The sequence below is a fragment of the Protopterus annectens genome, chromosome 5.part0 (genome assembly GCF_019279795.1).
Source record: "Protopterus annectens isolate FY-2018-M chromosome 5.part0, PAN1.0, whole genome shotgun sequence".
In the NCBI taxonomy this organism is placed as follows: domain Eukaryota; kingdom Metazoa; phylum Chordata; order Ceratodontiformes; family Protopteridae; genus Protopterus; species Protopterus annectens.
This window is the reverse complement of record NC_056735.1, coordinates 1104406243-1104419849: the sequence shown is the minus strand read 5'-3', so window position 1 is coordinate 1104419849 and position 13607 is coordinate 1104406243. Positions and strand designations below refer to the sequence as shown.

General features: G+C 40.0%; 1 protein-coding gene across 1 annotated transcript in view; it reads left to right on the top strand.

Annotated features, from left to right (window-relative positions):
• The window catches only part of REV1 (REV1 DNA directed polymerase), a 4137464-nt gene that overhangs the window by 590779 nt on the left and 3533078 nt on the right, over positions 1-13607 (top strand). The window contains exon 4 of the mRNA XM_044071967.1: positions 5866-6034. Coding sequence (XP_043927902.1) covers positions 5866-6034 — 169 coding nt within the window. The remainder of the gene's footprint in view (positions 1-5865; positions 6035-13607) is intronic.

Below are 13607 nucleotides of genomic sequence, written 5' to 3'. Positions count from 1 at the left end.
TAATATGAAATTGTAATATTGGGGAGGTTTACAATAGTGGTAAAGTAATTTTTTATTGCTTAAGATGGAGTATTTAATATGATTTAGTCGATGATATTTAGCTTGAAAGAAACTAGGCTTGAATATAGCATTAAGGAAGGTTGTAGATAAAGCAGGAAAAGGTGTTAGAGTTTGTTTGGAAGGGATGATAAGAGGAGATAAGAGTGGTTGTTCATAGGAGGTTAAGAGGTAAGTTGTAGTAAGAGTGGTCAGTAGTAAGAGTGATAGAAAACATTGGTAAGGCATGGTATAAGAAAGTATAGTATGTATGTAGGGAGAAGGAGAGGAGTAGGGGTTAGCTTTGGAAGATAGAGTAGGTGGGAAAGGAGGGGATTTATAATTAAGGGGAGTAGAGATATAGATATAGAGTGTGACTAGGAGTGATTCAATGAGTGGTCGTTGGTAAAGGGGGTGTGGTTAAGAGGGTATAAGGTTAGAGTTACTGGGGGTGGGTGGGAATTGGGGGCAGGGTAGGGGAGCGGAGTAAGCCCATAGGGCGAACGGAGCGGGAAGAACAAAGTGGTCGGATGGAAAAACTATCAGTGAATGTTGAATAGCACAAAGCGTGGATATTGGATAGATTCCTTTGTGAAGTGGGGGGACACGAGGTTAATGGTGTGTAGTAGAAGATAGGGGAAGCTTAGGTTAGAAAAAGAAAATAGGTGAGAGGAATGGAGGGCAAGGTACCCAGATAGGGAGAGAGTAAAGGAGACCGAGACTTTACAGAGTTATACTCAATAAGATAATGCTAATAGATAAAGCAGTAATAAAAAGATGGATATAAGGTGAGAAAAAGGGGAGAGAGCTAGGCAGTACAGTAGGATGCGGGAAAATAAGAACAAAGTGGTCAGGAGAGGATGGAAAAAACTATCAGTGAATGTTGAATAGCAACAAAGGTAAGTGGGGGTGGGTGGCCTAGGAATAATGGGTAGGAATGGACTGAAATAAAGAAGAGAGAGAGATAAAGAAAAGATTAGAATTTAAAGAGAATGTTAGAGTAAGTGAAATAGAAGTAGATATTGGAGAAGTAGATATTGGTGGGGAAAGGGTGACATCTAGTGGACAAAAGCCAAATTGCACTTAAATACACCAGGGCTCACCCAGGACTAAGCTAGGCTGAGAGGAGATGAGACTAAGAGAAGTCAGGGGTCTAGGTAAGGGGGGGAATGGAGGTAGGGGAAAAAAGGGGTTAGCTGCTGGCTCTCTTGGCTGGGAGCAAACAGAACACCTAGCAGGGCTTACTGGGTATTTTATTTCAAGGCTAGGCAGTAAATAAACATACTTCCTTGAATTCTTCTATTAGAAGCTTGCAGGAGGTGGCAGGGTTTGATAAAATTTCTTAGAGCAGTTGGCTGAGAATGCAGAAGAAAAATAGGTGTAGGATTCCACCCAGGCGAAAACAGAAGGGTAAGTCCGGGCGGGTGATATATATATATATATATATAGATAGATAGATAGATAGATATATATAGTTAATTAGAATAGGTTTAGATATACGGGTACATATCTTATGGGATAACTCGGTTTGTGCAATTGCTAATACTTCCTTTTATAATCTTATGTTTAATTGCAAGCATCTTGCTTAGTAAATGTTAATTATATTTCCTGAAGTCTATTATTGAATGTACCTGAAAAAAAACAAATATTGTAAGTGAATGTAAAGTTCTTTCTTCCATTGTTTGTTCTTCTTTTACCTGTGTTTGTGTTGTATACTAAAAATTGTAATAAAAATCATATTATTAAAAAAAAAAAAAAAGGCAGGTTCAGAGATGTATTTCAGACCTCGCATATGTAGCTGTGCAGGGGGGTGGGGGGACTAGGTATGATAGGCTTAACCACACACAAGGATCTTGGAACCTGCAATAATTAAAGGTAAGTATGCTTACTTAGGTTTCACAAGGTAGGCTTTGAATGCATAAATTTGCTGTTTAAATTGTAAGTTAGGGTATGCCTTATTTTCCTTTCTTTACTTACAATTTTTTGATTAATTTTGGGTAAACTGTATTTTGCTTCCAAATTAAAGATTGTATATATGGGGAAATATATGGTAGGCATATAGTATTTCTGCTGTGTAGCTTTAGGGGTTGGTACTGTAGTTGGGGCTAGGTACTAGTGCTATAGACCCAGGTCAGCAACTATAGTGTTCACAGAGAGATTTTGAAGTTATACAGACATGTTCTACATCCTGTGTAAGCCCTACCTTATTGTAATGAGTAATCCAGAGCTGCAGAGGGATAACTTTCAATTCCTTCATGTCAACATTTTCTACTTTTCACTTCGTTATTATGAAAACAAAAAATAGCATCTTCATTTGAGAGGAGAGTATTAGAATGTAATCCTAAAGATTCACTGGACATATCGAAAAATACACCATCAGATGTGCAGTAAACAGTACATCTTAGTTTACACATCTCTTCCTATCAGATTTAAAGGGGCTGAATTTCCTACTCCAAAAGCATGCTGCTCTTTTAGTGGACTAATTTGAATAGGAACAGGTTTGGTTTCTTTGTAATGTGACGGAACTCTGGATACAACCTACACCCGAATCGTGTGTGCATGAAGTGAAAGGTGTTTGGCGTCAGTCGAAATAATCATAGATCTAGTAGTTATTCCCAATGAAGGAGTCCTCTGTTCCTTTTTCTGTATATTTAATTAGAACCGGATTTCTCTAGTAAGAAGGATACACTGTGCTTCTATCAGGGAAACCTATTCCCTGTGACAAGGATATGCTGTCCTTGTACATATTAATACCCCAGTAGCACACAATTGTATGTAAAACATGTTAGCATAAGTGGCCACACAGACATCAAATTTCATTAATTCATAACATTTACCCGCTCACATGCAGTTAAAAGCTCCGAAGAAAGTTTTCTTAAAGCTGATCTGCAGAGACGTTAGACTCTGCTGGAACTTAAAATTTTGTATTGGTACACCAGAAATGTGACTGACAGAAATCCTGACTGTTTTGGGCCCAGTGACAATTTCTAATGCAGCAGCACACAGAGCTTGGAACTCCGAGTATCTTGACACCAGACTGTTTAAGGTACCAAATAACTTTCACATGAGACAGTTCAGCAGAGAATAAGAATCCCCTTTACTGCACAGAAAGACACATACAAGGAATACTAGGAAATCAAGATCCTGTCTCTTCGAGCTACAAGAATCATAATGTTTTGTACCTGTTTTCATTAAAAGCGACATTATTGTAATAATCATAAAACTGCCACTGACCAATTAGAAATTAGCACTGCAGCATTAATTTTTTGCTAGCTAAGATCTCCAGACTGCCTATTTATGAGATTCCATATTAGGCATGAGTTTCAAATTGCATTATACAATTTTTGACTCAGAAAAAAATATGCTTTGTAAATATTTTTCTAAACTGGTCAGTACTTGCTTAGTATTAAATAAAAGGAAGCAAACTAACCTATACTTACTGAAATGACACTCAAAATTTCATTTTGTTGTTAAAACATATTAGAAATGAAATTAATACATTAATATTTTTCCCTTCTCTGTACTTCTCACCTTTCACAATTCCCCCTTGCCTAATTTAACCATCAAACACAGTCAAGAACTTCTAGGTCCTTATATGCCTATTTCACTGTGTAGCCATCGTATCCACATCACCTGGGTGTGGGTTGGGGCATCCCTTTCCTTTGAAAATGTCTTTTGTTGAGTCCTAATCTTTAGTGCCCACTGTAGGTGACTGCACAGTCTCAGACTACCAAGTGCCAGTCAGAAATGCAAGACATTAGCTGTCAGTACTTAGATCTCTAATGTGCATTTGGTACGAGTTGTTGAAAGACGTCAGGACTGTAGTGCCTCTATAATTTTTCCTTACTGTAAGATACAGCAATTTCGGTTATTTTAAGTAGAAGGTGTATAGTTTGGAAGGTGCTTTCTTTCCCATCCTGCAAAAATATCTTGTATGTGTATTCATTTTCACTATTTTGTAATGGAAACTCAGAGTTTGATCACTTATCACATTTGTGACTTAGAGCCCAGGCTGTCATGATCAGTTGGGTTGATATTTCATTGCTTCTACAGCTTTTTCTGTGATGGCTGACAAGCATGATGCATTGCTTAATGAAGAAGCGTGCTTCAGTGTAGTACTGAGACTCAGTTGTGTTGAGTTCACTCCTGGACTGTTGTGCCCACCTGTCTTATAGCTGCACTCCTGTGTTCCTGCAGTGGGGACTGTTAAGAGAAAAAGTTTTAAAACACATTATTATTATTTGTCCCTTTCTCCCATCTAGCAAAATGAATATGCTATTTGCTGAAGTGTTGGTAAGAAAAGGTCATTGAACCATGTTTATTAAAGATGGGCTTTATCTATGATAGATGTAGTTTGCTTATGAACTTGAATAACACCTGTTTTCTATACTTCCGAATAAGAGTTAATTTACTGAGGCAGGCTCTGGAAAATTCCAGCTACCACTGTGGTTTTGAGGTAAACGTTCTACACTAACTGTGGTTTTGAGGTAAACATTCTACACTAGCTGTGGTTTTGAGGTAAAACATTCTTTTCTGAGGTAAATTGTGATCCTAGATGTTTTTCATAGCCAACTGTCAAATGTAACAAAAGCTATTTTAGCTAGTAACAGGAAAGTATAAAAGTTGATGTCAGTAACCAAGCTGATCAGATTGATATCATCTTGGCCAACATGCTGCTGTAATCTGGTTAGCAGTTAATAAAGGAAATTTTCATCACCTGAGGCAGATGTGACTCACTTGAATTTTTTCTTTTGACAGGACCAAACTACCTCTCTCCACTTGGATGAATTGGCATTAGCTGCTCATTCCCATCCCCAGCTGAGTGATGTAGTGGTTGCAGCACTACCTTAACCTAGATCAGCTGGGACATGGTCAGAGTTTGTTTGTGTGCCATGAATTGACTGGTATCTCATATTCTTTGTACCGTTTTATTCATTTACAGTTTAGTCTTCATACACTCTGCCCTCTTGTTTGACCTTAGTTCCAGCTTTTACCTCTGTGCAGTTGTTACTTTATTCCACTTATTTTAACAGCAAGAGTTTCCCTCTCTTGATTCTTAGCTGGTGTGCCTTTTTGTTCATGTGGGTTTCCTCTAAGTGTTCCAGTTTCTTCCCATATTCCACAGTAGGTGGTTTGGGCACTTTAATTTGGTCGTAGGTGTGATTGTGCTTGCAACTGTGTGGTATGAAAGCACAGCCGCAGCAGGGCTATCCACCCAGTGATGTGAACCTTTGTTCTAGATGATTCTAACTGTTGAAGTGGCACAGACCCCATGTGTAAAAATTGGAAAAAACGGTTGTGGATTGATGGACAATTTCAGTCTGCATGCACTTGCTGTACTATTTGCTGACTTGTCTTAGAATGAATTGTATTAATCATAAGAGATACTACCCTCTAGTTTGCAGGATTACCTTAGTATGAGCTGCCTTTTTGAATTGAAATACAAGCATTAGTTAGCCTGAAATGGTTTCGTATTGATTCATTTTATGCAGCAGTGTCCGTCTTGTGTTGCTTATTTAGATTTTGCATTGTTTCATAATGACTACCATTTATCATAACTTTGAATGTAGATTACGCAGTTTTACTTATTTATTTATTTATTTTTAAAGATGTTAGATGCTGTAACTGTATTGACTTGTATTATTCTGGATCGGGCTTTTACTAAATAGGGTCCTGAGATGAGCCAGACCACCTAGTTAACCGTCAGATATGTAAATAAATACTGTGAATAGATATAAGTAATTGTTTGTTAGTCTAAGCTTGCCTGTAAGTAATGAAAGGTAGCTTTCCTATACATATAATCAGTGTCTATAAATTAATGTTTTTTAGATCCCACTGCTGATGAGTTACGAAGGCTAATGTTGCTTCATGGAGGCCAGTATCATGTGTATTATTGCAAAGCCAAAACAACGCACATCATTGCCACAAATCTTCCAAATGCGAAAGTCAAGGAGCTTAAAGAAGAGAAGGTGGTTCGACCTGAATGGATAACAGACAGGTATGCAATTTGTAGTCATGGTTTTAGCATCAGTTGTGCCCTGGTCTAGGTTCTGTTTTTGTGCCTTGTAAACTTCAAATCAGTATCAAAACAGTAGGTCTGTAATGTAGTTCTTTTTCACAGTTAATGTTGTGCAGCTGCAGACAGTGATAGGAGGATATATTGCTTATGTTACTATTTTAAATGGGCTTCTGTTGAAATTCTTAAGGCTGCAAGTTCCTTGGAATAGTGACTCTGAAAGTACAAATGTGTTATCCGTGGTTGCAGTACCTGTAATATTCCCTTAATCTGAAGTACAACATTCTTGGAGTTCTTGTATATACATAGGAGTATGGGGGACACATGACAAAAAATGTAAGTTTACATAAATAAGGTTGTGGGGGCGCAGTTTCCCCATATTTGGGGTGCAGAGGCCAAAAGTGATGTAGTATAATTACAGTGAGTTTTAAGATTCACTGCACTTTGTCAGTAACAGTCTGTTGTGCAGTTCTGGGACTTGAAACTGTGGGTAATAGGGAGCTGTTTAAACTTGCAAACAGGATGCTGATTCGTACTTGTAACTAATTTCTTCACCTGTGCATACATCTTTAAAAACTCTTTGTTGTGGATGATTTTCACCGAGAATATGTTCATAGGTAGGTACTAGGCTATCAGCCCAAGGGCCTAAGTAAGCCTAGCCAACAAGGTTCCCTGGCTTACGCCACCCAAGAAAGTTAATTTCCTGTGCCCTTGTCGAGCAGAGCCACAGAATAATCATGTTGATGATTCCTCATCCTTTGGTCATCATGTTTCCACAGCAATTTGGAAACCTTTGTGTCTGGCTCATTTGATTTTTAAAACTCTCTCATCTAGATGAATTTGAGGACAGCCATCTCATTGTCTTGGGTTACCTTGATGGTGACAACAGTGCTACTTTGCTTGACATGTAGTGAAAATTTGTTCTAGGGATGCAGGATAAATAAGAACGTGAATTTTCTATACCAGTATTTCATTTATCTGTTAATGAAGGCTTAGCTCCTTTAACATTGTATTTGAGGAACAGTTTGTTATGTGAAGGAATAGGGGGTCAAAGAGGGTTAGATCTTTCATGACTTGAAAGGTTAAACACAGATCCCTCTGGAGGAGTTAAGAAACTGAGTATAGAGTCTGTCCTGAGAAACTAAGATTTTGACGCCACTGATGTTATTAGTTAGGAACCTCTGAGGTATTGCAAGTTGAATGATGTGTTTATACAGATACATGCCAGAAGGGGCATTATATTCAGGAATGGGTCTGATAAGACATGCGTAGAGAAGAATTAACTTTGGAACTAGATGAGAGAGCTTTAGGAATCAAATGAGCCAGACAGAAAGGTTTCCAAACTGCTGTGGAAACATGATGGTCAAAGGATGAGGAATCATCAAGTATGCCTAAATCTGCTATGATCGTTGTCAGAAGAAAAAATTCAAACAAGTCGCATCTGCCTCAGGCGATGAATTTTCCTTTATTAGCAGCTAACCAGATTACACAGCATGTTGGCCAAGATGTCCAGTCTGGACTGATCTGATCTCCTCTGATCTGATCAACTTGTTTACTGACATCAACTTTTATACTGCAAGCAAAACAACTTTTTGTTACATTTCTGACCGTTGACAGTTGGCTATGAAAAACATATAGGAAAAACATGTTTATCACAAATTATCTCAAACCCACAGCTAGTACAGAATGTTCAAGAAGTACAAAATGTTCAATTCAACAACGGTAGCTCAAATTTTCCAGGACACACAGCCTGCCCAGTAAATTAACTCTTACTCAGCCGTGCGTCCTTATCCCAGGCTTCACTGAGCTATAACCAGATCTCTTTATTCTGAAATGTAGAAAACAGATATCATTCAGGTTCATAAGCAATGCTGCATTTTGTTCACAGATGAGGCCCATCATTGATAGGCATATCCCAACAAATAACATGTTCACTTTGCAAGAACAGGAAAAAGACAAATAACAGTATGTTTTTAAAACTTTTTCTCTTAACATTTCCCCCCTGAAAACACTTTTATTTGTCTTTTATTTCAGCAATATATGGTAAAAACTAAGTTTTTCTTTGCATACATTACTTCATTGGCAAGACAAATTTTTAAACTTCAAAAACATTTGCAGAGAGTCACATTTCAATATATTCATTTTCACCAGTCTGTTTCAATTGCTGGTCCACCGTCTTCGTAACAGCAGTATCAACCAGTCTTTGTAGAAGACCTCTAATACAGGGTATACAACAACCACCACATACCACCACGATAGCCACAGCGACTCCAACAGACACCAGGAAACTGCTCATGAGATGACTCCATTTTCCAAACCACGCTTGTAGAAAATCTGTAAAGGGATTATTTACCCCAGAGTTCTCTGCCAATTCTTCGGATAACATCTCCAAACTTTTCAAAGCTCGAGTGATACTTCCATCAGGCGGAGTGTTATTTGGAATATATGTACAACAGAAAGTCCCAAACATCTTGCAAACTCCTCCTTCTTTGGCCAGGAGCATATCTAATGCAATTCGATTCTGCCATGCCACCTGCGAAGTGGCCTCCAGTTGTTCAGCAATTCCTTTCAATGCATCTTTGGTATAGTTCACAAAACGCTGCTGGTTATAGTAAATGTAGTTGATCCAGTCCACATTCTTATTAGGTTGAATCCAGACAAAGATGTATGTAAAACCAGCTGCTATTTGGTTTATTGCTTTGTATTCATCAGGTACGCCAATGCTATCGATGTAGACACCGTTATCGAAAGATTGCTTCGGTGCCTCTCTTTTTCTCCTACTCAACCACTTCGGCTTTATTTCAAGTTCTCTTATGAAATTGCTTGCTGGAACTGGGAAAATGTAGAATGGCAGAATTAACTTTACAAGTGCACAAGTTCCCTTCCAGGGAATCGTAAGCCTTGATCTGAGTTTGTTGTCTCCACATAACCACCATACGTCTGCTAAACTATGAGTTTGGTTCTCCAGAAATGGATTCTCATTGCCATTCACAATAACATTGCAATAGTTCTGTCCCATATTGCCATAATTTTTCCCTGTGCCATCTCTGGAAATGCACATATATGAACCTGGATAGGAAATCGCTGCAGGCGGTTTCTCAACTTTGCTTATGACCGGAAAACGCTGAGTTTCATCTTTGCATTTATCTTCAGTTTTGTTGAAGAATAATTTCAACAGACACGTTAGGTTACCTTCGTCTTGCATCAATGGGACTGTTGCTAATTGCCGTTTACCTTCAGCACAAGAAATACAGTTCTCACAATGTGCTTCTCGGGTACTATATCTAACCCAAGATAACCATTCATTATGGTGTACGAATCCCGTCTCGAGTAACAATTGTTCTTCTTTTGTGAAGGCAAAATCTGCTTTATTTATAGCATTCTTAAGGCTTTGTACTTTAAGTTGGAGGGTCCCCAAAGGATCAGTTCTAGTTGAAAGAGACACTCCGATTCCATAAACTCCTGAATCACTTTCTTGTGGTGACACAATGGTTATAGTAACTACTCTTGTACCAAGTACCTTGGAAATGCGCAATTTTTATTCTTTGTTGCCTGCTTTTATCTTTCTCTACAATAATCGCAATAATGAATTTGGCGCCTTCCTTTACTATCATATAGTCATGCGGAGCCCTTGTTCGTAAGCTGTGGGGGATGTTGCCACTCTTCTCAGTTGGCAGCAAAGTGCCCACGTCTACCGCATTTAAAACATTCTCCACGTTTTAACCTCCCCTCATATTCCTCTGAATGTCCACCCTGTTTATACGATGTGTCCCATTTCGGGCCCCCACGTCTTTGTACGCCACCACGGTGCCCTTGCTCCCTTTGGTCCTGTACCAAAAATATACCACCATCATCCCCTACTGCTAACACTTGTACTTTCTTTTTCTTTTTTAAATTGAAATGTCGCTCAGCATTCAGTGCATATTCAAACAAAGGTTGCAGTCTACATGTTCTGTGATCAACCATATGCTTAGTTATAAAACTATTTATCGGAGCCTTACAACCTTTAAGAAAAGTGTTTTTCAATTGCTGTTCGTATGGACTATCAGTAGTCTGATCCTGCGGAATCATAGGTTCATAGGTTCGTACTAGGCTATCTGCCCTAAGGCATTTATAAGCCCAGCCAGAGTGTATGTGGCTTGCACCACCCCTTAGGATGGGAATACTACACCCTTTTAGGGTTTAGTTTACTATGCCTCTTGTCTAGTAGTGACACAGAGGTGACCCCCGGGGTAAACCTACGATCTCCCATCCACTCGTCGAGATTTCTCTTGAATAGCGTCAGTAAGGGGCTCTGCCTAACCCGGACTGGGATTCTGTTCCAGAGTGTAGGGAGCCTCTGGGTTATAAATCTGTCCCTCCAGCACGTCCTATTTATTTCTGTGATGAGGTTTAAGTCACTTGTTCTCGTGGCTCTGATGGATTTGGATTTTCTGAGGTGGAGCATGTCCATTAATTCAGGATTGGACATGGCCTTGTACGTCAGGCACAGATCACCTCTGAGTAGGCGGTATGCGACTGAATAGAGCTGGAGTTTTTTCAGTCGGGCAGCATATGACATGTTTAAGACCCTTTATCCTCTTGGTGAGGAACTTTTGGGGTCTTTCCAACTGCTGCAGGTGTCGGGTGAGATACATCCCAAATGGGGCATTGTACTCAATCATTGGCCTGATAAGAGAAGAGTACAGGGGCACAATGACCTCTCTTGATCTAGATGTGAAACCCTTCATGATAAGGTGGGCAATATAGAAGGTCTTCCTAACCACTTTGGCAATGTAAGTGTCAAATGAGAGGTTACTGTCAACCTGGGTCCCTAGGTCCCTGATTACCTCTTCCGTACTTAATGGATTACCGCCTATGTGGTAATTTGTCGGTACCTTGTTTTTCCCCAAAGGGTATGACTATACATTTTTTGGCATTCAGCTTAAGGCCATGGCTCTGGCACCAATTATCCATTTCTATGAGGCCTCTCTGAAGGATGTTTGTGTCCACTGGAGTATCAGTTATGGCGCCCAGTTTGCAGTCATCTGCGAACTTTGTCAGCCACAATCCTCCTATGTTTGCCTGTACCTCGGAAAAATAAATGCCGAACAAGAGGGGTCCCAGGACTGAGCCCTGTGGGACACCGCTTGTGACTGGCTTAGAGTCTGACATAGCTCCAGCAACTCTGACCCTGTGGGTTCTGTCCTTGAGCCAGTTTGCAACCCATCTTGTGACATATGGGTTTACATTTAAGCTGGTGAGTTTGTCTATGATGCCTGAGTGGGGTATTGTGTCAAAGGCTTTTGCAAGGTCAAGGTAGGCTGTGTGAACTGCCTTACCCTCATCAATGGCCTTAGTGACTGTTTCAAAAATGTCGACCAAGTTCAGAAGGCAGAATCTGCCCTTGACAAAGCCAAATTGGGTAGGATCCAATGTCTTTGTTTATGAGTTCCATAATGATCCTCTCCATAGCTTTGCAGACCAGGCTCGTCAAGCTTATAGGGCGGTAATTTCCAGGGTTCGTAGAAGCACCGCCTTTGTGAAGTGGGACCACTGTTGCTGTACGCCACTCTTTGGGTACGTATCCTGTAGTAAGGCTAAGATTAAACAGCAGCCTTATGTGTGGGTTTAGTTCCTCTTGGAGTTCATGTAGCACACAGCCCGGGACAGCATCCAGTCCCATTGATGCTGTGTTTTTAGCTTTAGAGAGGGCGGCTCTCACCTGGGCATCTGAGATGTTAGGGAGGCTACACTCTGCTGGGATAGTTATTTCTCCTTTTGTGGGGGAGGGGGAGGAGAAATTTGCACTGAACCTGTCTGCCAGAATGTTGGCAATGTCAGTGGGTTCAGTGTATTTTGTGTCATTTTGGACTAACTCTGAGCATATCTGGGAGTTTCCACCCAGGTTTCTAACATAGCTAAAGAAGGCCTTGTGATTGTCTTTTGTGTCATCATTCCACAATGGTTATTGAACACTTCTGTCAATCTTACAATTTAGTGATCTACAGATTCATCATCATTTTGGATGCACTGATTTATTACTGTCCAATCTGCTCTTGGACGCCACTTATCAGAAATTCTCTTCAACAGATCAGTGACTCGCGTGTCTAACACCCCAGAATTATGCTTTAATGTAGTGCTGTCATCTGCCTTACGTGTCCAAGTACCACAAACTAAGTGCCAATCTGGACCCAGGATTTGTCACACTACTTGTTCTACTTCTAAACCATTTAGATGATAACTTAAACGCATACCAACTATGTCCTCAGAAAACTTTTGAAAATTAACCTTGGGATGAGGAATACCATCCGTAGCTCATTTTATATCCTCTCTAGCCCAGGGACGATAAACTAAAATAGTTGGCTCTTGTCCAACATCCCCTGCTTGTGGGTTTGCAACTTGTATTAAGGGAAGGGCTTCTGAGTGGTCAGAAAGTTTAATGGCCCAACGTCCTTGCCCTGCTGGTCCCGACCTTAACTGCATAGGTTGGTCTACCTGTTGCAAAGCAACCTTGGGTACTACGGGAATTTGCGGGTAAATTGGAGGGGTCACAACGTTTCCTTGAGCAGCCAATAACCCACCCTGCTGTACAGATCCCACATCTTCGACTAATATTGAGGAGGTTCCACTGGTAGAGCAGCAGCAATTTCCCCATACGGTGGGGCAGTTGCCTGCCTTTGTACCGCACAAACTGTATGCTCATCCTCATCTAAAAATAAAGCTACTTTTCCACTTGGCACCAGTGATCCCTTTTGGTTTATTTTTTCTTTTTCCTGGCACTGTTTCTTTTATAGCTCGTTTATTTGCCTCTTCTAACCATTTTTGTGCTTGGGGAAATCCCAATTGTCTTTGTTTTTTAGTTCTAGTTCCCGCATCTCTTTTCAAATCTCTAACCAATTTTGCACAGGCATTCTTATTCAGTGTACCATCAAAATCATATCTCGGACTACCACTTTCAAAAATTTAACATTATTTTTGTTTAAACCTTTCATATACTTAGCATCAACATTTAAACAGGCATCACTCTCACACTTGCAGCAACCCGAACCCATGTTTCCCCTAGATTTCTTATTTACCTTCCCCTCTTTTTTTTTTTTTTTTTTCCTCAGGTGTTTAGGACTGTGTCAAAATTATTTTACAGGGCTTATTATAAAAATGTGACTATCTTAACAGGTGACCCTAACAAAATAATCTTAACAAGTAATCCTACCCATCCTTAACTAAAAATAAAACCTTGTCGACAAGATTAAATTAAATTAAAAGAAATTTATTTTTCATCCTACCTGAACCAGATGAGACTCCGTTTCCCCTTTTCGTTCAGAAACCGTCCCTCAGATAGGGATCAGAGAGCAGCCGGCCTCTTTTCAATGACAAATCAGTCGGAGGGCTTTCAGTCGAGGGAATCTTAAGATGAGAAACCCTCACCTGCACAGGTTTTTCGGTCTCTCTGTCGGTCTGATTCGTATCTTCGTAGAGGTTTCCGGTCCGAAGGACCAAAATGTCAGAAGTAAAAATTCAAACGAGTCGCATCTGCCTCAGGCGATGAATTTTCCTTTATTAGCAGCTAACCAGA